General features: G+C 43.3%; 2 protein-coding genes across 8 annotated transcripts in view; one reads left to right on the top strand and one right to left on the bottom strand.

Annotated features, from left to right (window-relative positions):
• The window catches only part of OFD1 (OFD1 centriole and centriolar satellite protein), a 58,420-nt gene extending 44,547 nt beyond the window's left edge, over positions 1-13,873 (bottom strand). For 2 of the 7 annotated variants that reach the window (XM_088833617.1, XM_055438730.2), the window contains exons 1-4: positions 13,239-13,873; positions 10,061-10,261; positions 7,180-7,248; positions 7,061-7,091 (exon numbers count right to left, since the gene is read on the bottom strand). In XM_088833617.1, the coding sequence (XP_088689743.1) occupies positions 7,061-7,091; positions 7,180-7,248; positions 10,061-10,261; positions 13,239-13,331 (394 nt within the window). In that variant the 5' untranslated portion in view covers positions 13,332-13,873. Of the gene's footprint in view, positions 1-7,060; positions 7,092-7,179; positions 7,249-10,060; positions 10,262-10,431; positions 10,582-13,238 lie in introns of all 7 variants that reach the window. The other 5 variants (XM_055438732.2, XM_055438726.2, XM_055438728.2 and 2 more) reach the window with 5 other exon arrangements.
• Positions 13,874-13,939: 66 nt separating this feature from the next.
• On the top strand, positions 13,940-24,964 carry TRAPPC2 (trafficking protein particle complex subunit 2). Its single transcript, XM_055438758.2, has 5 exons — positions 13,940-14,036; positions 19,868-19,977; positions 22,901-23,049; positions 23,546-23,627; positions 24,865-24,964. Exons 2-5 carry the CDS (start codon positions 19,885-19,887, stop codon positions 24,961-24,963), a joined length of 423 nt encoding a protein of 140 aa, XP_055294733.1. The 5' UTR covers positions 13,940-14,036; positions 19,868-19,884; the 3' UTR covers position 24,964.
• The last annotated feature ends 1,169 nt before the right edge of the window (positions 24,965-26,133 follow it).

The following is a 26,133-nucleotide window of genomic DNA, read 5'->3' as shown; positions in this document are numbered from 1 at the left end:
TCCTAACCAATGAACCACCAAGAAATTTCCTGAAACTTGTTTTTTTTTTTTAAGTCATTGAGTATAAATTTTATAAGTTTTCACTTTCTTAGAACAGATGACTGGATTTCTGCATCAGCCAAGGGCCTTTTTTTCTTTACTACTTAAGATATTACAATATACTAGATCTTTTTAACTGTGGTTGATTGACAATGTTACTTTCCTCTGTACAGCAAAGTGATTCAGTTTTACATATATGCACTTCTTAAAGAATATTCTTTTCCATTGTGATTTATCATAGGATACTGAATATGGTTCTCTGTGCTATACAGTAGGACCTTGTTGCTTATCCATTCTGTATGTAAGGCTTACCTCTGCTAACCCCAACGTCCTCCCCCTTGGCAATCACAAGTCTGTTCTCTGTGTCTGTGAGGCTGTTTCTGTTCCACAGATAGGTTCAATTGTGACATATTTTAGATTTCACATAAGTGATGTCACACAATGTATTGTTTTTTACTTCCCCCACTGGACATATAAACTTTTCTTTCATGTTCAGTGCCTTGTAACTCTTCTCTCTCATCCACCCTCTTCTGACCATTTCCTGTGAGCCTGTTCTCACCTCATCCCTCACCTGTCACACTGGGGCCAGATCTTGGCCCTCTCAATGGAAAAAGGTCAACATTTGGCAGAAACCTTTAAGATCCTGCAGCAGGTCATCTCCAGACATGAGCTCTTCCATCTCAGCATTTCTACCACTGTCAGTTCTGCAGGGCTTTCCACGGGCCCCTAGTCCCCTACTTAGTTCCACTTCCCCCCTCCCTCCTCCACAACTCCGTCCCAAGAAGGATATGGTTAATCTCCTCCTCTATCTACTCATTTCTTTATATGAGTATGAATCCCCTACTTTATATTTTGGTAATTATAATTCATAGGTAATTCTGTAACTCATATATATAATCCAATCTTTTATTGTGTGGCTCCAACTGTTCTAGTTTTCACTTTTGGGAACATTTTCATCGTCAGTTTTTTTCTTAAGTACTTCCTTAGGTCCTGGCACTGTAAGGGGCTCCAGGCTCATTATCCTGGCTAGTCTCTGCTCCATTCCGGGAATCAACTACTGCTCCAAGGAGCCCTAGTTCCAATTATTATGGAATGGTTTTAGAAACTGAATCTTAGCACTGCAAACTGGGCTTGAGGTGTACTCATTGCGACTGGGGTGTCACTGCTTTTAGCCCCTCAGCCTGCAGAGTAATGAAATATGAATGTACACTAACCTACGTACACATGCTGCTGCTGCTGCTAAGTCGCTTCAGTTGTGTCTGACTCTGCGACCCCATAGACGGCAGCCCACCAGGCTCCCCCATCCCTGGGATTCTCCAGGCAAGAACACTGGAGTGGGTTGCCATTTCCTTCTCCAATGCATGAAAGTGAAAAGTGCAAGTGAAGTCACTCAGTCGTGTCCAACTTCCCGACCCCATGGACTGCAGCCTACCAGGCTCCTCCATCCATGGGATTTTCCAGGCCGAGAGTACTGGAGTGGGTCACCACTGCCTTCTCCAAACTATGTAAACATACTTATTTATAAATATCTCTATATCTCATCTATATCTATGTTAAGGTAAACATGAGTTCATACAGATGTCTCTAACACCACCATTACCATATGAATCTTAGCCTCCCCCTGTTTATCTCTAAGTTCCCAACTGGCTCCCACCATCTACTATTCCCTTACTGTATTGTTCAACTCCAGCCCACACATATAACGGTTTCAAAACTGTCAACCAGCACCCCCATGAGAAGTAACTCACCTTGACTACATAGCCTATGTATAGTTTCTTCTACCTTCAGTCGCAGTCTTTATCCGTCTCCAGAGTTAGATAGGTAGGCATATTTTTCCCCATCCCCTTCAGTGAGGTTACTATGGTTACATTGTTTTGTCACAATCAGCATTTAATCCTGAGGTCACCTGACCTCCTACCCTTGCATACATAAAGGCTCACTCTGTGTAAACCTCTACAGGATTTGACAAATGTCTAGTGCCATGTATTCTACCATTACTGTAATTTAAGAACCCTTTCACCACCCTAAGAAACATCCTATGCTTCCCCTCTTCAACCTGCTACCCCTTCCCTCCACATCCCTAGCAACCACCTAGCAACAAGGTGGTCAGGTGTGCTGACCACCTCTATAGCTTTGCCTTTCCCAGGATGTCACATATATGGAATCATAGACCATGTAGCCTTTTCAGAGGGGCTTCTTACATTAACAACACAGAGTTGTGATTCATTTCTCTCTCTGTTTGATATCAAGCCATGAAGCTTGATAGCTCATTCCTTTTAGCTGAATAGTATTTCCCTGTTGGGATGTACCACAGCCTGTTTATCCATTCACCCACCAAAAGACATCTTGTTTGTTCCCAATTTCTGGCAACTGGTAAATAACGGTGCTACAAACACTTACATACAGTTTAAGTCACTTGGGTAAATACCTAGGACCATGACTACTCCCCCCCGCAAGCGGCTATACCATTTTGTATTTCCACCAGCAATGAGTGAGAGCATCTGTTACTCCACATCCTTCCAGCATTTAGTGTCATAGCTGAGCTGGATCTTAGCCATCCCAATACGTGGGAAGTGTTATCTCATTTCTGTTTTAACTTCCATATCTAATAACAAATAACATGGAGCATCTTTTGATATGCTTACTTGCCATCTGCAAATCTTCTTTGGAGAGCTACCTGTTCAGACCCTTTGCTCATTTTTCAACTGACTTGTGTCTTTACTGTTGAGTTTTCAGAGTTCTTTGTATATTTTTGATACAAGTTCTTTATTGAATGTCTTTTGCTAACACCCTCCCCCAGTCTGTAATTTGTCTTCTCACTCTCACAGAAAGGCGTTTTTAAATTTTAACAAAATCTAACTAGTCTACTTTTTTCTTTCATTTAATCATGCTTTTGATGTTTATATCTCATCACCAAATCCCAGGTCACAAAGATTTTCTCCTAATGTTTTCTTCCAGAAGTTATATCGTTTTATGTTTTACATTTAGATATATGATTCATTTTCAGTTAATTTTTCTGTAAGGTGTAAAGTCTGTGTCCATTCATTTTTGTGTATATGCATGTCCAAGTGCTAAAGCATCACTTGTTGAAACGTCTAAGTTTCCTCCACTAAACTGCTTTTTCCTTTGTCAAAAACTAGTCGACTGTGTTTGTATAGACCTATTTTTAGGTTCTCTATTCTGTCCCCCTGATCTATTCTTTTGTCAATCACAGGTAAAAATTTTAACTTCCAGAAAGAAGAGCCAGTGTCCAAATTTTCCACCCAGCTGTTTTCTGGGTACCATTTATCTCTGAAAGGAAAAATTAGGTGTGGGAAGGATGTGTGAGTGGAATCTAGGGGAAAGTACCAAAACCATCCAACAGATCAGCATCCTCAAAGTATAAACACAGTTAGATAAGACCAAAGATCTCTGTCAGGAAATACACAACAGTCAGATCCAAAACATCTTCCTACAGGTTTTTTGATGGTCTCAATTTCTTGATGCTGAAGCTCCAGTACTTTGGTCACCTGATGTGAAGAGCCAACTCACTGGAAAAGACCCTGATGCTGGGAAAGACTGAAGGCAAAAGGAGAAGAGAGTGACAGAGGATGAGATGGTTGGATGGCATCATTGATTCAATGGACATGAATCTGAGCCAACTTTGGGAGATAGAGGACAGGTGAGCCTGGCGTGTTGCAGTCCATAGGGTCTCAAAGCATTGGACACAACTTAGTGACTGAACAATAACAGCAATTTCTTAACTGGAAGTCACCAATTTTAAAATAATTTCATTGTAACAGTAACTGTTTTCCTGTTAGCCAAGAGTTTTATCCAAATCATGCCACTAGGATACATGACGTGCCTGCAACTCAGTTTTTCTTACTTTCAGGGATTTTACTAGGAGGCTGGGTGAAGCTGGTATGAGATGTTGACCAGAAGTCTTTCTGAACTAGAAAGATTCAAAGAACGAGTTTAAAAGCAAAAAGCTATTTTTAATAATATACATACCTAGAAATAAGTGGATTATTTAAAAACCCCTTACAGCCCCTAATTCCTTCCTGAAATAGTTACACTACAGACAGCAGCTATTCACTTAGACCTGTGCTGTCCAATATGACAACCAGTAGCCAAAAATCATGTAGCTATTTAAATTATAATCGCAGTTCCTCACACCAACCACATTTGAAGTGCTCAATAACCCCACATGGCTGCTGCTGCTGCTGCTGCTAAGTCACTTCAGTCGTGTCCGACTCTGTGTGACCCCATAGACGGAAGCCCACCAGGCTCCCCCGTCCCTGGGAGTCTCCAGGCAAGAACACTGGAGTGGGTTGCCATTTCCTTCTCCAATGTGTGAAAGTGGAAAGTGAAAAGTGAAAGTGAAGTTGCTCAGTCGTGTCCGACGCATAGCAACCCCACGGACTGCAGCCTACCAGGCTCCTCCATCCATGGGATTTTCTAGGCAATAGTACTGGAGTGGCTTGCCATTGCCTTCTCCGCCCACATGGCTAGTGGCTACCATATCAGAAAACACAGATTCAGACATTTCCATCATCACAGAGTTACACTAGACACCACTGCCTGAGAATCTACAACCCCGGATCACCTATTACCCTCAGCTTCAGTAAGGATGAGCTACTCTGCAAGTGGTCTAGAGTATCTTGTGATCCAAATATTATATACAGCATGGACAAGCAACAAGATCCTACTGTACAGCACAGGGAACTATGTTCACTATCCTATGATACTGGATATGTGGGAAAGAATATGAAAAAGAATGTATATGTATGTATAACTGAAACACTTTTCTGTATAGCCAAAATCAATACTGTAAGTCAACTATACTCCAATAATACAATGAAGTGAAGTGAAAGTCGCTCAGTTGTGTCTGACTCTTTGCGACCCCATGGACTGGAATTCTCCAGGCCAGAATACAGGAGTGGGTAGCCTTTCCCTTCTCCAAGGGATCTTCCCAACCCAGGTCTCCCACATTGCAGGTGGATTCTTTACCAGCTGAGCCACAAGGGAAGCCCAACAATGCAGTAAAATAAAACAAAAATAGAATGTCGTGTGATTCACTTATCCTCTGCTAACATTATGCCCAGGAGGCCAAGCAGTTAAGTGACAGATGAACGACTGGCAGAAACTAGGTACTCAAGTGTCTGCCGAATGGTAATTAATAAATGTCCTAATGAGGATGGTAGCAATGTTGGCAACAGACAAAATCCAGGAGCACACCAACGTGAAAGGGCCATTACATTATGTTACAGATTTTTTGAAAAGCTCTAAATAACAGCTATGCAACACAGGGTTACTGGCTTACGTTCATAGTGCCAAGTCCATCAAGTCTAGCCTGTGGCCTGGCACCCACAGCAGCTGTAAAGGGAGAAAGAACCTCAGCTTCGCTCCTTCTGTGTAGGCAAAAATCCACCTCTTTCACCTCTCCACTTCCTGTCAGCCTCCTCGGCTTTTACACAGAACAAGGCACCATACTTCACTCCTGGCACCCCTGCTCACCCAGAGTGTGGGGGTTTCTCCCCACACCAAGTCATACTCTTATGAGGACAGCTGCGTGTCCTACAATTTAACTCAATTCTGACACTGTCCACTTGGAGCTAGGAACTGATCCCACAGGTGAATGGCCTCATTCCCACAACACTGATCCCCCACCTCTCACAGATATATTAACACATCCTTCAGATGCCAGCCCCAAGCCCAGCTTGTCACCTGTGCTTCTGAGCAATGGCTATTGATAGGAGATGCCATCCTCCTCCTTGGGCTTGTTGAATGTGTCCGACAGATCACAGAACTCAGTGAAGCACTTAGACTTGGCAGTTTATTAAAGGACATGATAAAGGATACAAAAAAACAGCTGAATAGGAGAACTGCACAGGAGCTGAGCAGGAGCCTGGAGTTCCATGCCCTCTCCAGGCATGCCACTCCCCCAGCACCTCCACCTGTTCACTGACCTGGAAGCTCTCTGAACCCCATACTTCTGGGATTTACAAAGACTTCATCACCCATGTGTGATTGATTATTAACACCATTTTTAGTCCTTCTCCCTTCAACAGAATGGGGGGCAGGGCTGAAAATCCCAAGCTTCTAATCATGGTTTGGTCCTTCTGATGACCAGCCCCTATCCAGGAGCACACCCAGTGTTGGCTCATTCAAACAAGAGACACCCAGAAACTACAAGGGTTTCTGGAGCCCTGTGTCAAGAACTGAGGTCAAAGACCAACACCAGAACAAGAGCTGCTCCATGTGTTCTTAGGAAATTACATGGGTTTGGGGAGCTGTGTGCTGGGACTTGGGGGTAGAGATCAATATATAGTTTTTCCATTATCTCAGAGTAGTTGGGCTTCCCAGGTGGCGCTAGTGGTAAAGAACCCACCTGCCAATGCAGGAGACTTAAGAGACGAGGGTTCAATCCCTGGGTCAGGAAGATTCCCTAGAGAAGGAAATGGCAACCCACTCCAGTATTCTTGCCCAGAAAAACCCATGGACAGAGGAGTCTGGAGGGCTACAATCCATTAGGTCGCGAAGAGTGAGACATGACTGAAGTGACAGCATCAGATCTATATAAACACGATTACAAAAATAACATACAACATACAGTTCGTTCTTCAAGGAAATACGAATACAATACTCGATGTACTGCATTTGGGGGATATCTAGGGTACAAAGACAGATGCCTAAATATTGTTCTCTTTGTTTTGGAAATGTTTCATACAGTGGGTATCTTTAAAAAAAAACTAGCTTTCAACCTGTTTGCAGGGCTTTTGATGCTATCTCTAGCTTTCTTATTTGAGTAAGAGCTATCTAAAAAGGTTGAAAATTGGGGGAAAAGGATCCAAATTTGTCACAACAGATGAACGGTTCTATTTTAAAATGAACTGCCAGCAAGGAAAAGAATTTAAATTCCCTTAAATGATTCAATTTAAATTCCCTATTCTTCCACTTAAAAATTATTAGCTTCATACTTTTATACAAAATAACACATAACAAAAATGTCCCAGTTCTCTACAAAGATGAAGTCTCCTACCTTTTTGGTTTTCTTTATCAAATCCTGAAATCTGTTAAAAGAAAACAGTTTACTTTTATTCAACTATTCAGTTATTATTAACAAACCAAAGCAGATTATTAAAAACTAAACAATCCTACCAGTGATTTGTAGAGACTGGATTCAGGACTGATTTTAAAAAGATGCAATAGATTCTGCATAGTAAATACCTTAAAAAAGAAAAAGTACCCATATTTTAACATCAACGATTAAGTGATGATTTAGAATATTTCTGAATATAAGACTAAAAATCGTGGTTCAGACTAAATAAGATTATAAATACATGCTAATAATGTAAAAGGTAAGCTTTCTCATACTATTAAATAAATTACACTAAACTTTGAAGTCAAAAGGATAAAATTTCTCTTGATCATGTAATTAACCTCCAAATAATTTACATCAAAGATGATATACTTGGGGCTTCCCTAGTGACTCAGTGGTGAAGAATCTGCTTGCCAATATAGGAGACATGAGTTTGATCCCTGGTCCGGGAAGATCCCACATGCCACGGAGCAGGTAAGCCTGTGCACCACAATTATTTTATTTAAATTGTGGCTGTTTATTTAAATCACACTAAACTTTGACGTCCCCAGTTGATGGGGACCTCAGGGCCTCTCGTGTTGCCTCAGGGGAGTCAGGCCTCCTTTCAAGTTGTGAGGGGGGAAACTCTCAATTGCTCTTGAGTCGCTGCAGGGGAACCGAGAGTTATCTCACGTAGAGGGGGGAATCGCGTGGTTTTTCTCGAGCTGCGGTGGAAAGCTCGGGGTTCCTCTCAAGTTGCAATGGGGGCCTGAGGGAACCTCTCGTGTTGCCTCAGGGGAGTCAGGCCTCCTTTCGGGTTGCAAGGGGGTACTTAGGATTGCTCTCGAGTTGCTGCAGGGGAATCAGGCCTCATCTCGAGTTGCAGCAGGAAACTCTATAGCTCACATGCCACAATTACTGAAGCCCACGGGCCAGAGAGCCCGTACTCCACAAGAAGAGAAGCCCTGGCAAAGAGAAGCCTCATGCTAAAACAAAAAGGAGCCCCACTTGCCACAACTAGAGAAAAGCACATGCAGCAACGAAAACCCAGCACAGTCTAAAATAAATTTAAAAATGTTGTTAAATATCTTTTAAAAAATGACATGCCTGACAGAAATAACAGAAATGGCTAATGGCTTACAGCTGACACTCAAATATCTGAGTTCACCCATAAACATGTGAGTGTATTCCAGGGTCTCTCAATGACAATGAAGTTTTAAAATTACTATTGCTTCAAAATGGAAATAAACTAAGTTTTTACTCTCTTTGAAACTATGAATTTTTAAAGCTATTTTAGATATACCTGTGGTCAAACATTTTGAGTAATTTTTTTTAATTTTATTTACTCTGGCTGCACTGGGTCTTCGTTGCTGTGCATGGGCTTTCTCTAGTTGTGGCCAGTGGGGGCTACTCTTCACTGCAGTTTTCAGACTTCTCACTGCAGTGGCTTTTCTTATTACAGAGCATAAGCCCTAGGGCTTGGGGGCTAATTTGCTCTGCAGCACATGGGATTTTCCCAGGCCAGGGAATCGAACCCGTGTCCCCTGCATTGGTAGGTGGATTATTAGCCACTCCACCACCAGGGAAGTCCCTTGAGTAAATATTTTTAACATGTATTTCTACTACCATGTGTATTGTTTATTATGTCTACCCTGAGGACACTGATTTAATCTTCAGCTGGTTTTCCTTTAAAGAAAATATTTTATAGTACAGAAACCTTTAAGTGTGTGAACTATATCAGTGCTATAACTATGTGATTGACTATTACTCGTTCGAGTGGCAAAATTGTGAAATGTGAGAAATACAGATGGAAGGATCAAAAAAGAATTTCTAAGGCTGGTAAAATTTGGTTGTTTAAATATACTGTATCTATTCATTATTTATTTACTTAAGTATTTCTTTATTTGGCTGGGCTGGGTCTTAGCTGTGGCATGTGAGATCTAGTTCCCTGGCTGAGGATTGAACCCAGAGCCCCTGCATTGGGAGTGTGGAGTCTTAGGCACTGAGCCACCAGGGAAGTCCCTATACAGGATACTTAAATTTTAAGTTTTTCCAATAACAACACTATTGTTCTCTTACAACTTCTAAGTATCCCATTTTTAGGCAGTTATGGCCAAGATAAACAGCAAAAACACAGGGACAACCCCAAGACTGAACCCTGATGAAAACTACAGACTTCAGGGGATAATGACGTGCCAATGTAGGTTCACTGAATGTAAAAATGTACATAGTAGAAAATGCTGGGGTTGCAGGGGGGCTATGCTTGTGCGGGGTCCGGGAGCAGATGGGCCATCTCCCTTTGTGTTCATTTTTGCTGTGAACCTAAACTGCTATAAAAAAATTAAGTCTAACAAAAAAACCCAGGAAGTTGGCTATATCTACCTTTAAAATAACAGTGTAACTACTATGTTCAATGGTTGATGGAGAGACAGTTAAAATAATTAGGAAAAAGCTGTTTCGCTATTTAAGAACTCCACAGGTTTTTACAAGGTAGTTATTCTTCTCTTACTTAATCACAAACAGGACAAGTATCTGAAGAGACTGTAGCAGAGTCAAGAAAGTACATTGTAGATGTAGATTAATGCCCTGGTTGCCACTTACAAATCATGTCAGTTTGAGTAAATCATCTCACCTCTCCAGAGGCTAGATCCTCACCTCTAATCCATCTACTATTTGCTAATCTCACAACAGATGTTCAAGATAAATGGCAGTTTAGGGTCTCAGAGTACATGGAGTGTCAGGTCAATTCTAGCTCCAAAACATCACAATTTATAAAGACAAACCAAGCCCAAGGAACTGGTAACAATGTTAAAGATTTCATATTCCTTTGTCACATTATTAACAAATACATGATGTAATTTCAGAGACAAAAAAGAAACAGACCCAGCTATCCAGGGAGCAATTAACTATTATCTGAGAAAGAAGCTACTAACACAAAGACAAGAAAATCAAAGATGTTACCTTTTCTTTTGCCAAACCACTTTCCGGAAAGAAAACAGAAAGCGAATACTCGTAGCCACATCTCTGTAAGTGATCGGCCACTAGAGAGTTGGAAGCTCCTATTAAGAGGGCGCTCTCTTCCACTGAGATGGATGGGGACTGCACTTTACCATTTAGAACAGGGTGCATCAATTCATGAATTAGCTGGTTTCTCAGTTGCGTCTAGAACAAATACAAAAATGAAACAAAAGAGAAAACAATTTCAGCAGGACTTTTTTCCACTGGAGGTACACGGATTTGTCACATGAATTAGAATCCTTCCTTTTATTTCCAGAATGGTTCAAGATTCATGGCCACAAGTTAGGAACCTTCTCCTCCACACTCTGTCTTACCCTGTGAGACAAACAGCCCAGTGGGTTCTGGAAAGAGCAGCTTGACTGGGGGTGAGCCACAACGTGGTGAGGCTCACTTCACTTTCCAGTTCAGGAACTTTTCATTGGGGTTTCAAATATAGGAGAAAATTCGGCTACTCCCTCACTTCTCTGCAGATTATTGGAGGAGATGAAAATATCTGGTTAAATATGTTAAAGTATATTAATCAAAGTAAAATAAGGTTCCCAAAAGGGAAATAATATATACAAGAGAGAAATCAGTAAATCCAAAAACACTTATTAAGATTCACTTTCATGTGGAATATTTATAATTCTAGATACTGTAAAATGTAATAATTTTCTTCTATCTTACAAAGGAGAAAATTAAGGTTCAAGGTGGCTAATTTTCTCAAGGTTATAACACGAGCATCATTATTCATTTGGGTTTTAAGAAAATCTCCTAGGTACTTGAACTAATGGATATTTATTTTAACTATTTTGCACATAATCTGGAAACATACAATTGGTCTGAGTTTAAGAGTACACTGCCTAGACTCATGGCAGTTCAGCAGTAAATAACATGTAAGAAATTGTTATTAATAGAATACAAACAAGAAACAAATGGAGATCTCGTTACATCTCTTTCTTCTATCCTTTAGCTAAAGAGTAGAAAGTACATACTTAGTAGTGTAGAACAGAATTTATTATATGTATATCTAAAATCCTATAGTAAACAACACTTTTACACCAAACTAATATACATGCTTTGCCTCATCTGATGCAGTTAAGTAACTGAAAAGAGAAAACTATAGCCTTCCCCACCAGTAAAATGTAATGGTTTAATTTAATTTGAAGCATAGGGAAGAAGAAATATATTCATATACAGCCTAATTAAAAGGATTTAAAGTGTCTTGCAAACAAGTACTGAAATGGGTAGGAATTAAGTTAGGGATATAAGTAGGGTTAAACGAAAAGAAGAGTATCAAACAGTGGAATGACATTACAGACAAATTTCCATCTAGACAAACACAAAAAGCACACCCTCTAGCACTTGCTAGAAGGAATCCAAAAAGTGACTGGGGGCTTTCCAAAAGCCAGTGCAAAGCAGGAAATCTATTTTCAGAATTCAAGCCTGTAATGTCCCTAAGACAGAAATAAGGACAGAACCCTCACCAGAAAATTTGCCTATTAAAAATTTCTCCCCCAAAAGCACTGGTGAGTTTGGGATTTTGAGCATGAGCCACCTGTTCTCCTTACTTGGCCCTGCAATAAACCTTTCTCTGCTCAAAAAACAAAACAAAAACAAAAAAAACCCCACAAATGTTGTGGGGGGTGGAGGGGAAGTGGGAGAGATGAAAATTATGGACCCTCAGCACATCTCTCAGAAATTGACAGAGTATAAAACCAACATTACTCTATCCAGTAAGGATCTCACTCAGATTCAATGGACAAACCAAAAACTTTACAGACCAGCGAAAGCTAAGAGAATTTAGCACCACCAAATCAGCTTTACAACAAAAATGTTAAAGGAACTTCTATAGGCAGGACACACAGGAGAAGAAAAAGGCCCACAAGAACAAACCCCACGTATAAGTGGACCTGAGCTGTTCAAACATGTGTTGTTCAAAGGTCAATAGATTACAATCTTTCTAGAAATAGACACATAAACCAAGAGCCTTAAAATGGCTCACACCTTTCAATTCATTAATGCACTTCATCTATCCAAATCAAAAAGTGAGAGGTGCAATTGCAGGAGTGTGTAAACCTCAGTATAACTTAAATATTCAATAACAGAGGAATGCTGCATAATTACACATACGGCACCAGGCTCAGCTTTGGACAATGAAAATTAGAATTTCAAGAAACATTTAAAAACAAAGGAAGGGCTTCCCTGGTGGCGCAGTGGCTAAGAAACCACCAGTCAACGCAGGAGACACAGGCTGGATCCCTGAAATGGGAAGATCCCACATGCTGCAGAGCAACTAAGCCTGTGCACAACTACCGAATCTCGCACACCTCAAGCCTGCTGTGCTCTACAGCAAAAGAAGCCACCTCAATGAGAAGCCAGAGCACCTCAAGGAAGAGTAGCCCCCACCCACCACAACTAGAGAAAGCCCACATGCAGAAAGGAAGATTCAGCGCAGCCATAAATAAAATGTTCTTCTCAAAAACCACACACAGGAAAATGATCACCATGTATTAAAGAAGATACACAAATAGACAAAACAGTATGCCAACTAGTGGTTGTGTTAGAGATGACGTCTCTCCTGTATGTTTTTGTATATTTCCGATGAGTTTGAAGTATTTTTAAGGTACAAAAATAATGAAACAACCAGAAGAAAAAGTTTTCCTTCAATTTCCTACTTTAAGTGTAAAATACATTTATGAAATATATATAAAAAACACATTTGAGCTAATCCTACTTCCTGCTGTTAATTCATACATGAAGTGTCCTAAGAAATATTTGCTGCTCAAATATTTATACCTTTCAATATATTTTAAAGAAGAAATTTCTCATTCCCCAAACTTTTCTACAGTAAGTAGTCCCTTAATGTTTCCTATATGGTGTCAATATCCTCCATTCAAATATGAGTATTACAAAACCACTTAGTAACTCAGGAACATCTAAGATTTCTAAAACAAACGTTACTAAAATGTGTTTATTTAACGATTAAAGAGTTACACGGGAACAGAGCAACGTAACTCACCAACACAATCTCTATCACACTAGTTGCGTGATACCCAAGACATGGATATATTTACATGTACCACGTGTCACAAGTTACACTTGCAAAATCTACGTTAACAGATATGCCTAAAACTGATACCTTGAGTGTGTCCAGTACACCCCGATCCTTAAACGTCTGATACAGCTTTTTGCGCAGATCATCTTGACTCAACACATCGGATTTGGGGAACATGATGGACCAAAAGAGAATCGGTTATGGTTTACCTGGCGGGCAGAGCGGATGTTAAATTCTGCACACAGACCAGTGGTCTCCAAGGAAGCCCTCACAAGCCCAGGGGAGAAAGGCGTTTTAACGGAACCAAAGGCTTCACTTCCGCCCTCCTCCAGAAGGCGGCAGGTGTATCTACCTGAGCCATCAGGTGTCGGCTTCCTCCCGAGCCCGCCCCACAGTGCCCCACGTTTGAGTCCGAACCTGGGATGCAGGCCCTGACCTAGGGTAACCCCTGCCTCACCCCAGAGTACCAGGAGGAACAAGGTGAACCTTCCGCTTCGCACTGCGAACTAGGAACTCGGACAGAGACGCGCACGTCTTGGAAGTTCTGATAGGTGGGCGTGGCTGTGGCCCACGCGCGACTCTAACGGGCGGAGACCGGAAGACTGAAGGCTAGAGAAAGTGCAGCATCGGCCGGAATTCGCGCTGCCCAGAGCCGATCCCAGCCCTCCCCGCAGGCCAGCAAGCACAGCCGCCTTACTCTAGGGCACTACGGCGCAAGCGCCAAGCTGCGTAGGGCTGCGGCCGGAAGCTCCGCCCATTACGCGAGGGCGGTACCGCGGAGTCTCGCGAGGGCTGCTTCCGGCGTCCCTACGGAAGTTGAGGAGCGAGGTTCCGTTCCGCGGCATCTGACGGGGCGTTTCGGTTGCCGGCGTCTCGCCGCAGGTAGGGGGATGGAGCGAGTGGACGGTTGGCGCTTGTGGACTCTGGGGGATGTGTCCTGTCCCACGGGAACCGAGTGTTGGCCCTTTCTCTCCCATGTGTCCCTGGCCGGCTGAGCTCATCAACAGCCCGATCGGCCATTCCACACCGAGATTCAATCTGCAAATGTCCGCCTGTTTAGGCGCTTTGCTTCTTGTAATACCTTTCAGTGGGTTGGGTTATTCAACCCACCCTGGCTTTCTTAACTGCGGCACTATTGCTGTTTGGAGTCGGAAAATGCTCCATCGTGGTGCTGTCCTGTGCACTGTAAGATGCTGAGCAGCATCCTTGGTTTCCACCCAATCGATGCCAGTAGCACCTCCCTCCCAGTTCTGACAACCTCCTGACATTGCCACCTCTCCCTGGGAGGCAAAGTCGCCCCTGGTTAAAAACCAGTGAGCTACACTTGGTGCGTGCTGTGAAGAAGATAGGTGAGCAGGGTCCCCAAGATGCTTAAATCTAATTAGAAAAGTCTCTCGAGAAGCAATGCTGCAAACATAGCCAGAGAATTGGCTAAGAACTAAGATGCACTGTGAAAGTGTTACTCGCTTAATTGTGTCCGACCTTTTGCGATCCCATAGACTGTAGCCTACCAGACTCCTGTGTCCATGGAATTCTCCAGGCAAGAATACTGGAGGGGGTTGCCACTCCCTTCTCCAGGGGATCTTCCCAACCCAGGAATCGAACCAAGGTCTCCTACATTGCAGGTGGATTCTTTACCATCTGAGCCAGAGATGCATTGTAGACTGAGTAAAGATTTTAGAAAAAGTGGTTGGGGGTGGACATGAGTGGGCCCATCTCTGAAAACTGACTTCATCAGGGCATTGTTAGTTAGTATTTGGATGGTGGACAAAAAGCAAAGGAGGAAGGGTGAAAATTCTGAAAGGAATAAAAAAATTAGGACCCTTTCAAGAGTAGTGAGGCATCTGGCCTGACTCCAGAGCCCCATGCTGTGGGTATAAGGTATCTAAGGCCTACCTACAAGGACAAAATTGGGCCAGTGTTAGCTTTGTGAGCAGCAATGAAGAGTACAGTGAATTTTCACCCCTAGCTATGAAAGACTTAAACGATTTAATAGGCATCAAGAGTGACAGGACTTAAATAGGAGGTAAAGACCATGTAGGTTGGGTTGGGAAATACTTGGAGAAAGAAGGATTTGGGTAGACTTTGAAAGATGGGTAAAGTAAACATACAGAATTAGAGTATTCCAGGCATGAAGAGAGAAATAAGTCTGGACTGGACACAATCAGCTGGAGAGGGAAAAAATAAGTATACCAATCCACTGTAGCTGAGGTAGAACAACGTGGGACTAGGTTTTGGATACTGGTACTTAGTTAGATGAGAAGCACTAAGGCTTTTGAGCAGAATAGTGAGCTGATGAATGTTCTGAGATGTTAGCATGGAGTCATTTCACAAGGCAACCTGATAGTTCTTGGTTACTAAGTTCTCAATTGTATTCACCCAAATGTCTTTCCAGGTAACTTCAAAGGAGCAGCCCTAGGCTTGGCCTCTGGAACAGTTTGGAATAAATCTGTCTAGTTCAGATTTAGCAAATACTTGGCACTCGCATAGTCACTGCCCTTTCCCAAACCCATAGCAGATGTGGTAACTGATCACAGTAATCTTTCCCCCGACCACCCTTAGTCTCAGAATCTTTTTCAGCACTAGTTCCTGGCTATCACTACCAGCTGATTAGAACAAGCTCATGGGGGAAAACCAATTGGCATCCCTAGTCAAATCCCTTCCCATAGACAGAATCACATTTATAAAGACTGCCCCTATTCCACTGCCTCCCCCCCCAACAAAAGGTCTTACCCTGACTCCACTTTAAACATCCTCAGCTCCTTCAGTAGCTTTTGTCTTGTTCCCAGGGGGTTCCTTAGCCTAAATGCTTCCCTCCTCCCAACACACACAGTTCAGAGTTAATGAATTTTAAAACTGTGATTCCCAGAACTGAGTATCTTCCCCAGAGATGGTATTATTAGTCATGAGGACATCATCTTTTCTTAATGCAGCCTGGAACTGCATTCGCTTTTCTGGCCAGTGTATTGGATTGCTGCCTCTGACTGAGCTGGCAGTAAATGAGAAGCAGTCCCCACAGATGAGCTACTCTAACACTAGGTTTCCCTCATCCCCTTGTTGTGCTGTTGATTTTTCAGCCCAAGTATAGGACTTCATTTTGAATTCTTTAAATTCTGTCCTGATCATGTCACCTATTTCTCCTAGTCATGGAGGTCTTTTGAATTCTAACTTTAGCCTTCTAATAAATTGGAGAAGGAAATGGCAACCCACTCCAGTGTTCTTGCCTGGAGAATCCCAGGGATGGGGGAGCCTGGTGGGCTGCCGTCCATGGGGTCGCACAGAGTTGGACATGACTGAAGCGACTTAGCAGCAGCAGCATATTATCTTTGGGTGTGATAAGTTGGCTTCATCTCAGTTACTGATGCAAACCCCTTGAGCTGCTCTAGGTTAAGGTCAACCTCCAAGGCTCCCTAGAGACCCCATGCTGTCCAGTAACTTGGAGCATGTGAATGTTCCAGTCAGTCCCCTGCTGTCCTTCCTTCAGCAGAGAACGTGCGCATCCTGGGTCCCCAGCACTGCTCTTGCTCTGGGGTTACCACAGGCTGTCACCCAGGCTACTGGTCTCCCATGAGTTCTTAGGTGGAGAACCACATGACTTTAGAAGGTGACTCACCATCTCCCTAGTTCCCTTCCACAACAGGGAGTGTAGGTCTGGAATGATTTGTTCTTCTGAGTGGTAACCCATTCTTTCTGAGGATACACGTTAAAGGACTTAGTTTTATCACAGAAGTTCCCAGCATACTGTCTGACCGAAGACAGGCATTTCATACCTGTTTCTGTTGGTGTTTTAATCTCTTCAGCAGTACTCAGACTTCAAGATAAGTCTTTTTGTTTCCTGAAAGTTGGCGTTAACAGTTACTAACCTCTGAAAGCCTGGCTCTTTCTATTCCTGTGATTTCTCAGTGTCCCTGGTCAGTAGTCACACCATCAGAGTTGTTAACCCAACTGTTTCTTTAACATGCCTGTCTTGGGGTTCATAGCCTGCCTAACCTCATGTCTTCCACACTTGCTGTGTGAAAACCATTCTTCGAGAAAAATCAACACACCTGTGTCCCATGTTGTTTACGCACCAGGTGCCTCAAATCATTGACCATTCTCCCTTGCTTTTTCCTGATAGTAGCCTGCACATCTCTTGTTTTTCTTAACATATAGCACACATTTCAGTTCGTGTGGGGCTTTTGCCCTTCTGACTCAAGACTCCTGGCTTTCTGGTCCCACTTTATGGCCATTACTAGCTAGTGCCCTACTTCTCACATCTTGTACACGGTCTCTTCAAGAAGTCCAGAGCTCCTTGTTGATTTCTTCAGTTCTCTCTCTCAAAAGCAGTTTAAGACATTTTAACCACCAGTCAGCTGTTCTCAGCACAGACGAAGTCCTGGCTCCCCTCTGTTCAGCCAACAAGTCCTGCCCTTGTACAGGAGGGTTTCTTCATCTTGTTTTAACAACTGTGGCAGCTTCTCACAAACGTGCTGTTCGTCACCTGACACAGGCTTCGTTAGTCAAGGCCCTGGAGGGCCTCAGCAGTAGAACTTTCAGAAGGTTCCTGTCCTTGTTGAGGCTAGTTAATCCTGCCTCCCCCACCTCCTTCCTGCCTTCCCTTTCTTATATTCCAGCACAGTGCCCTCCCCCTGGAGGAGGGAATGGCAACCCACTCCAGTATTCCTGCCTGGAAAAATCCCATGCAGAGAAGCCTGGCAGGCTACAGTCCATGGGGTCGCAAAGAGTTGGACACGACTGAGTACACAACAGCATGCCCCCCCCGCTCCCTGCAGGTCTGTCCCGCAAGCACTGAGCAGTTTCCCTGTTCGAGGCTGTGTTAGGGGTGTGAGACCCTAGCTGGAAAACCCAGCCGCTGTTCTCTTCCACTCTCGTCCCTGTACTGCTCCGAGTCGCTCTACCTTGATGCACCAGTGGCCCCCCACCCCCCATTTCCCCAGGGCTCTGAAACCTGTGACCCATGGAAAATAAGCTCACTCTGTCCCCACTCTCTTCTACCTCCTTTTTTCTTAAGCCTGCAGGTTTTTTCAGCTTTGACGTGTTGTTGGTTTCCTACTGCGGCCATAATGCATTACCACAAGTTTACTGGCTTAAAAACAACACAAACTTATCATCTTACTATTTTGTAGGGTAGAAGGCCAACGCGGGTCTCACTGAGAGTAAATCCCTTCTGGAAGCTCCCTGGAAGAGTCTGTTTTGTCATCCTTTCCAGCTTCTAGGGGCCACCCACATTCCTTGGTTCATGACTCTTTCCTCCATCTTGAAACCAGCAAGGTTTTGTCTCTGTAGTGATCCACCCACTGCCATGCCCACCCCCCAGCAATCCCCGACTCTTCCCTGGGGGTCCACTCTCTTCCACTTTTAAAGACTCTGGTGATTACATTGGACCCACCTGAGTAGCTGGGATCCTTGTCCTACCTGAAGATCAGCTGATGGGTGGCCTTAGTTGCATCTATAGCCTTAATGCCCTTTGCCACCTAGATTAATTTTCAGTTTCCCAAGTTTAGGATGTGGGCATCTTGGTGGGGGCCAGGGGAGCTTATTCTGGCTGCCACCACATGTGCAGAATTGACCTGTTCATTTTCATCCCTCTTCCTTCCCTTTCTGATTTCCTTTATAGCTTCATCACCTTGATATTCTGCTTGACCCCCTCAGCCAGACATTTGGCAACATCCTGAATTCTTCCTGCAGTTCCCCAGTTTCACCCACTGCCAAGCTCTGTGTAACACCTCCACACCTTGAGACCTTGGAGACACTCGAAGGGGCCCCTATTTCAGGTGACACAAAGACTGCGTAGATGGAGATCATCTCCCTCCTCACAGAAAGTTCCATCCATCAGACAGCACAGAATTCTAGAGCAAGTCTCAGCTCTGCTCACCACCAAAGCCAAGGAGGCCCCACGTATTAAATGGTTGTAGACGATGCCTTCCTGGGACAAGGTGGTTATGTGCTCTTGCCGCTTCCTTTCCTTCCACTACACCTCTCAGCTTCTCTGCATCCTTTCTTCAGTCCTGTGTGAAATCACGTGAGTACGTTCTATGTAGCTGACGGGTTTGTGACCGCCCCTTTCTTTCTTGCAGTTTCTTGTTTATCCTCATGCTCTTCCTAGGATATGCTTTTCTCCCCCACACAGGTCTCCACATGGGGCTGAGTGGGTTTGGGGGCCAAAGAAGGGTCATTTTCCTTATAGTGTCTCCTGCTGCTGCTTAACACGTGTGCAGAGGGAGAAGGATCTTCCTTTAGTATTTTTTTCCCTGCTGCTGCTTAAATGTTTGTGCTGAAGAAAGCAAGCCCTTCCCTTGGCAAACTCCACCTATGAAACCTTTTCCAGCAAGAGGGAATGATGTCATTGTTTGCTCTGTGAAAATTGCAGGCTTCCACCCTCTTCCCCTCACTTGAGCTTGAGGATCATTGCCACTTCTAGTTTTGCAGAGCTTTGGTATCATCCCTGCCTTTGTCTTCAGATTTCATTGCATGGAAGTTCCGGTGAGGCTTGATGAGCCCTGGGTTCTGACATGCCTTACTGTCCGCGAGATTTGCAGCACTCTGGTATCATCTTGGCGTGGTATCTATTACTTGGTATCTATCAATCTTGGCATGGAAAGCATGCCACTTTAGGAGCCACCTCCTCTACAATTTAAGTTAAAAATGGAGTTCTTCACTTCCTGGGCTTCGGTATTGAGTACTAAAAATACACATTATTTTCATTTAATTAGGAGCTATATTGAAGACGATGTCTGGAAGCTTCTACTTTGTCATCGTTGGTCACCATGATAATCCAGTTTTTGAAATGGAGTTTTTGCCAGCTGGAAAAGCAGAATCCAAAGTGCGTATGAAACCTTAAAGAAGCCCGCAGCACTTGTTGTGTTGCTGTAATGATACTGGTGTGATGTGACTGTGGAACTAGAAGGGTTCTGGACAGATGGGGTCACTGCAGACCCAGCACAACTACAAGTGGCTCACTCTACAGTCCTGCAGGTTGAGAGGAGCCAGCCGGGAGCGTCCTCTGCGTTGTGTGTTCGTGCTCTAGTTCAGCACACACTTGGCACAGGCTCACAGGATGCCCTGGGTCTCCTCTACCTGGTTGTCAGTCCCTAGATCACCCGCCAAAGGCGGTGATCATACTGGGTCTGCAGGGGCAGGTGCTCCAGCCCTGAAATGCCAAGAAAGCACCTTCTGTGCCCTCGAATCACCTTTCTCAGCAGGACAGACAGGCTAAAGGGTTGAGAGAGACATCGACTCCCATGTCCTCCTGCCAACCCCGGGATGGTGGCTGTTGTCATCGACTTCCCACAGCATCCACTGGCCACGTGGGGCCCTCATGCTCTCCTCCCTGGCGACAGCACCCAACTTTCTTGTTGTCAAGAGTGGTTCCAAAAAAACCAGCTTGCTTCAAGAACATGGTGCCACTCAGGAGTAGACAGAGCTGTAGGGTCTTGGGATGAGGAGAGCTGGTCCCTCCATCTCCCTGTACAAAGCCATATTCCAAGTAAATTGCTGACCATTGTGCTTTGTTTCTCCCAGCCTCCAAAAATAGGCTTTAATGTCCTTTAAGACAGGAACTGATGTTTGAAATTAGTCATGATGTGTAATGTCCAATGTAGGACGCTTTTCAACTGTTCAGACCTTGCCACTGAAATATGATAGAAATCCAAGGTATTATGTGAGCAGGTGTTGTTGCTCCATCATTTGCCCACATTCCCAGGAGCACATTGCTGTTTGAAACCTGGATGGGAGGCATCGCTGCAGCAGTAGTTGCTTTGTGTGGTATGCAGCTACTTACAGTTTTTCTCTCATTCCACTGGCCTTGTGGTAAGCAAAGCAGTGCCTATAAACTGTCGCGTTACTTGATCTTAGTTCTTTCACCTGCTACCACTCACCTTTGTAAACCACTCCTACAGTTTTCTTCTTATCTATCAAGTTTGCTCATAGGTGCAAAGGGAAAGACTGCCATAAGCCAGACACAAAACACATCCATTTCTCTGAGAAATAAATTAAGTTTTGTCCACATGCCGGGACTGAAGTATAAACGTGCTTTACTTATGTGAGGGATTCCAGGGCACCTGACCACCTTCCTCCAGTCCAGGCACAGCCTCCTCAGCCAGGAAGCTCCTTTCATTTTCCAAGGCTGCAGTCATAGTACCAGACACTGGCTGCCTGAGAAGAGCAGATCCAGATTGTCTCATGGTTGGCAAGCCCAGAAGTCTGAGATCAAGCTGTCAGCAGGGCCAGCCCCATCCAAAGGTGCTAGGGAAGGCCTTTTCCAGGCCTTTCTCCCAGCTGCTGGCAGTTCGTGCCTTGTGGCAGAACTGCAGTCTCCCGTGGCTTTCTCCCTGCATGCGAGCCTGTCTCCAGATTTCCCCCCTTTTATAAATACGTCAGTCACTGGATTAGGGACCCACTTGCTGCTAGCATGACCTCATGGTAACTGATGACATCTATAACAACCCTCTTTCCAAACACGGCCACATTCTGAGGGTTAGGACTGCAGCACAGGAATTGGGGGAACCTAGGGGTTCTTTGTGAGATGAGTGCAATTGTGCAGTAGTTTGAGCATTCTTTGGCATTGCCTTTCTTTGGGATTGGAATGAAGACTGACCTTTTCCAGTCCTGTGTATGTATAGATGTGAGAGTTGGACTGTGAAGAAAGCTGATCGCTGAAGAATTGATGCTTTTGAACTGTGGTGTTGGAGAAGACTCTTGAGAGTCCCTTGGACTGCAAGGAGATCTAACCAGTCTATTCTAAAGGAGATCAGTCCTGGGTGTTCATTGGAAGGACTGATGCTAAAGCTGAAACTCCAATACTTTGGCCACCTCATGCGACGAGTTGACTCACTGGAAAAGACTCTGATGCTGGGAAAGGTTGGGGGTGGGAGAAGGGGATGACAGAGAATGAGATGGCTGGATGGCATCACCGACTCTGTGGACATGAGTTTGAGTGAACTCTGGGAGTTGGTGATGGACAGGGAGGCCTGGCGTGCTGTGATTCATGGGGTCGTGGAGAGTCGGACACGACTGAGCTACTGAACTGAGGGGTTCTTTGAAAAAGGCACTTTGAAAGTAACCATCTCATGTGCATGAGGCTGCATTCCAGGTTGTGAATTCCCTCTCCACATTCGGGGGGACAGCCCCGCCTTCTTCAGTTAGGCCTTTTAAGCCCATGAGAAGGACGTCTCCGGCTTGACAGGATCACCTTGTTCTGTCAGCACAGGTGACTGCACACAGTTGGCGCCGAGCCGGGTTGGCAGCCCTGGGATCTCCCTGCACCTCAGGGTAGCCAGTGCCAGGCTGTCTCCCCTGCGCACCAAGCCCCGGCCCCGCCCCCACCCGAGGCTGGTGCCCGCAGCTTTCCTCGCCACCTCCCTGGCCTACCTTGTATTTTCCTGTCTTCCTCCTCAAAAGATGTGTATTTCTTGAAAGCAGGATCTGAGCGGAGGGGAGAGGAAGGGGATAAAAATTGAAAGCAGGATCTACTCTTCTTTTTTGAAAGGAAGTATCCTTTTTTTCCCCCATGCTTAAATACTCATGCAATCTGATAACTTCTTTCTTGCCAAATTTTTAAAATCTTTATAATTTCTTGAACACATTTCATAAGTAATTGGCTGTTTCTATTTGAGTTTTAGATACCAGATTAGAAAACAGTGTGAAAACACTGAAGACCTCTTATAGCAGAAAGCTTCCCCCCGCCCCCCATGACCAAGCTGTGTCTAGACTTCCCTGTTAATCTGGTGTCACTCACTGTCACCTAGGACGATCACCGCCATCTGAACCAGTTCATAGCTCATGCTGCCCTCGACCTCGTAGATGAGAACATGTGGCTGTCGAACAATATGTACTTGAAGACGGTGGACAAATTCAATGAATGGTTTGTCTCGGCATTCGTCACTGCAGGTCATATCCTTAACTGTTTAATAAAGAGCTCTAATGAAGGGTTGGGGTGACAAACAAGACTAACATGAGATCCAGGTTCTGAGTCTGTGGACTGCAAAGTGTTAGGTAAAAAATGGCCATTGATAGTGCTTTATTTTTTTTTTTTAGGGGGGAAAACATCTTTTGTTTAACAGATAATTTTAAAGCCCAATCTCATAAAATTAAGGTTTATCTGATTGAGATACAATTCATGCATCATACAATTCTCCCATTTACAGTGTATAAAATAAATAGACTTAAAAAAAATTAAGGTTTATCTGAACCATATCAAGGGTGATTTTATTTTGTAGTTACTTTCTAACTTAAAAAGACTATGTTCTCTTCAAGATAAAACTCTGAACCCAGTTTATGGGTTTATCTATTCCATCGCACAATACACTGCATGTGACTCAAAGAATATTGTATCAACTGATCAACTTCTCAGTTTTCATTTCTAAAGATTATACCTTAATTATTTCACATATGAGATTTATTATGCTGCATGATGTCAGGCAAGAAGACGGAATCAAGAACTTCTTTACTGATGTCTATGATTTATACATAAAGGTATGGTATGTTCTGTACCTTGTAAAATCTGATTATAAAAGCCATGTCAACTATGGCAGGACACTGGCCTGTAGAGGGAGCCCCCTTAGATGCCCAGTTCTCTTCCTTGCCTAGCTTCCCCCTAGCAGGACTGTTCCTCGCAGCTCCTTCACCAGGCAGGTCTCTATCAGCAGCTTAACACACATGCAGGACAACGCGTAGTCATTTTTAGATCAGTTTCATTCTTTCCCTTTTGGTGCACATAGTTGATTTTATGAGGGAACCCTAACTAGAGACACAGAAGCAGTCTATATAAGGGAAGTTGCTTTATGATTTTATTCCAGACTGTTTCCCATCTACTAATTAACAAGTTAACAGTGCAATAAATGTAGATCATAAACCAGTAGGAAGTGATTCATGTATTATCAAAGTCACTCAAGGAGAAAGGGGCCACTTGCATTTCTTGATACTTATTAGGAAAACTGAAATAGTAGTAAGATGTGAGTGGTTAAACTGCAGTGCTAACAGTATATTAATAATTTAAGTGTTCTTTATTTGCACAAGATTTTTTGCATATCACATAGTTAACAATCAATATTCCTAGTCAGAAGTAGCAGAGAATATTTAGCCCTCTTATAAAGATGGACACCACCAACCAATTAAGGTATAAAAGTTGGTAACTCCTTCCCTCACTTGTGATTCCATCCGGTACTAATTTTCCCTCACATATATTATGGTTTACTCATTATATCATCTGAGAAACTGATCACTATCTTGTGTTAAAGCAGAGTATTAAAAATCTGATTGTTAAAAGTTACCGCACTTTTAAAAGTAGTGTGGTATAACTTTTTCCTTCAGTCAGAGCATATGGCAGATTTTTAGTGTGTTTTATATAGCCAGAGGCCTTCCACATGAATCACCATCTTGATAGTTGAACGTGAGTGTAATTGTATTTCACACGCAGGGTGGATCCCAGGAGTTGGTTTTGCTTACATAGGTAGTGCTCAGATATGTGTCACTGTGGGTTTTGCCACAGGTACTACCCTGAAACACGAAGACAGAAATTTCCTTAATGGGACATTAACATTTGAGAATGGAACATCTTCACTGAAACTTAAAAATGTGGTCTTTAGACTTTTGTTTTGAATGTCTCTGATGACTTAATTTAAAACTTTAAAATATCTTCCTTTTAGAGACCTATAATTTATCAGCCTTTTTTACTTTGACAAGCTCACCTGAGTATATTCTTCTCTCCTAGTTTGCGATGAATCCATTTTATGAACCCAATTCTCCTATTCGATCCAGCGCATTTGACAGAAAAGTTCAGTTTCTTGGGAAGAAACACCTTTTAAGCTGAATGCAAAAAAATTCAGAAGTACACAATGTCACTACAATGGGATATATTCAGGAATGTGTACATTGTAAGTAACGATTAAATAACATGGTAAAGTTTCACTGGTAGTCTGTGTATCTAAACCTAATGAAATTGCTTCTATATTTAAAAATAGTACATTCAGTTTCTTACAGCTATGAACAGATTGCTATTTGCTTGTGAACACTGTTATTTATAAAGAGCTTTTTATTGGTAATCTTGAAATATCTTTAAAAAATTGAGAATAAGCTTTTGACTTTCCTCCTTCAGATAGTTGATCTTGATGAAGCACTCCAGAACCAAATATCATTGTCAAGATTTGGTAGGCAGATTTAAAACTAAAAGCTTCTGCAGTAGGGAATGAAGTTGATAGCACATACATGGGCTCATCTATAGATCCAGAGATATTATGAAAATACATAGGCAGTATACATAGCTCTGCCCAAGAAGCCAGAGCAGACCGTGTTGCAGTGCCAAATGCCACAGGCCTGCCCCTATCAGAGACTAGAAACTGATTCTACCGTAATTCGAGACTCCTGAGGCCAGGTTTGTATAGTGGGAGGCCAGGACTACAGTGACAGGTTATGTTCTTGTTTCCTTTCCCTCAGACAATAAACTAAAGATTAAGTGAACCTGTTGATAGATGTACTAGTAGAAAGTTGTAAGGCAGTTTTAGGATTGTAAACAAAGAACAGCTTGTATCACATTAGCACTTGTACTCTAGGCTTTTCAGGCTGTATACCTGTATACCCGAGCGGGTGGGCGTGGTCTCTTTTTTTACTATAACACTCTGGGATCTTAATTGTAAACCAGTAAATGTCCATTGAAAAGCAAGTAAATGTTCATTGAAAACCAGGTATTTTCTGTGCTGTGAGCACTTGAGAATTTTGTTCCATTCTGAATGACCTGAGCAAGGAATTCTCAGTTTGGTCTCGTATCTTTGTGCGAAGCTGCTACCACAGTTTTTTACCCTATTTATTTGATTTCCTAAATAAAGATGTTTGTCCAAGACTATGGAAGCTTAGTATCGATTTTTGTTTTTTAGCTGCGCTGTACAGCTTGTGATATCTTAGTTTCCTGACCAGGGATTGAACCCGGACCCTCAACAGTCGAAAGCACCAAGCCCTAACCATTCAATGGCCAGGGAATTCCCAA

This window comes from Moschus berezovskii, chromosome X (assembly GCF_049115385.1).
Source record: "Moschus berezovskii isolate FMDL1 chromosome X, NW_MosBer_1.0, whole genome shotgun sequence".
NCBI classification, from domain to species: Eukaryota; Metazoa; Chordata; class Mammalia; order Artiodactyla; family Moschidae; genus Moschus; species Moschus berezovskii.
The sequence above is the reverse complement of the archived record's forward strand: the minus strand, read 5'-3'. Positions and strand labels throughout refer to the sequence as shown.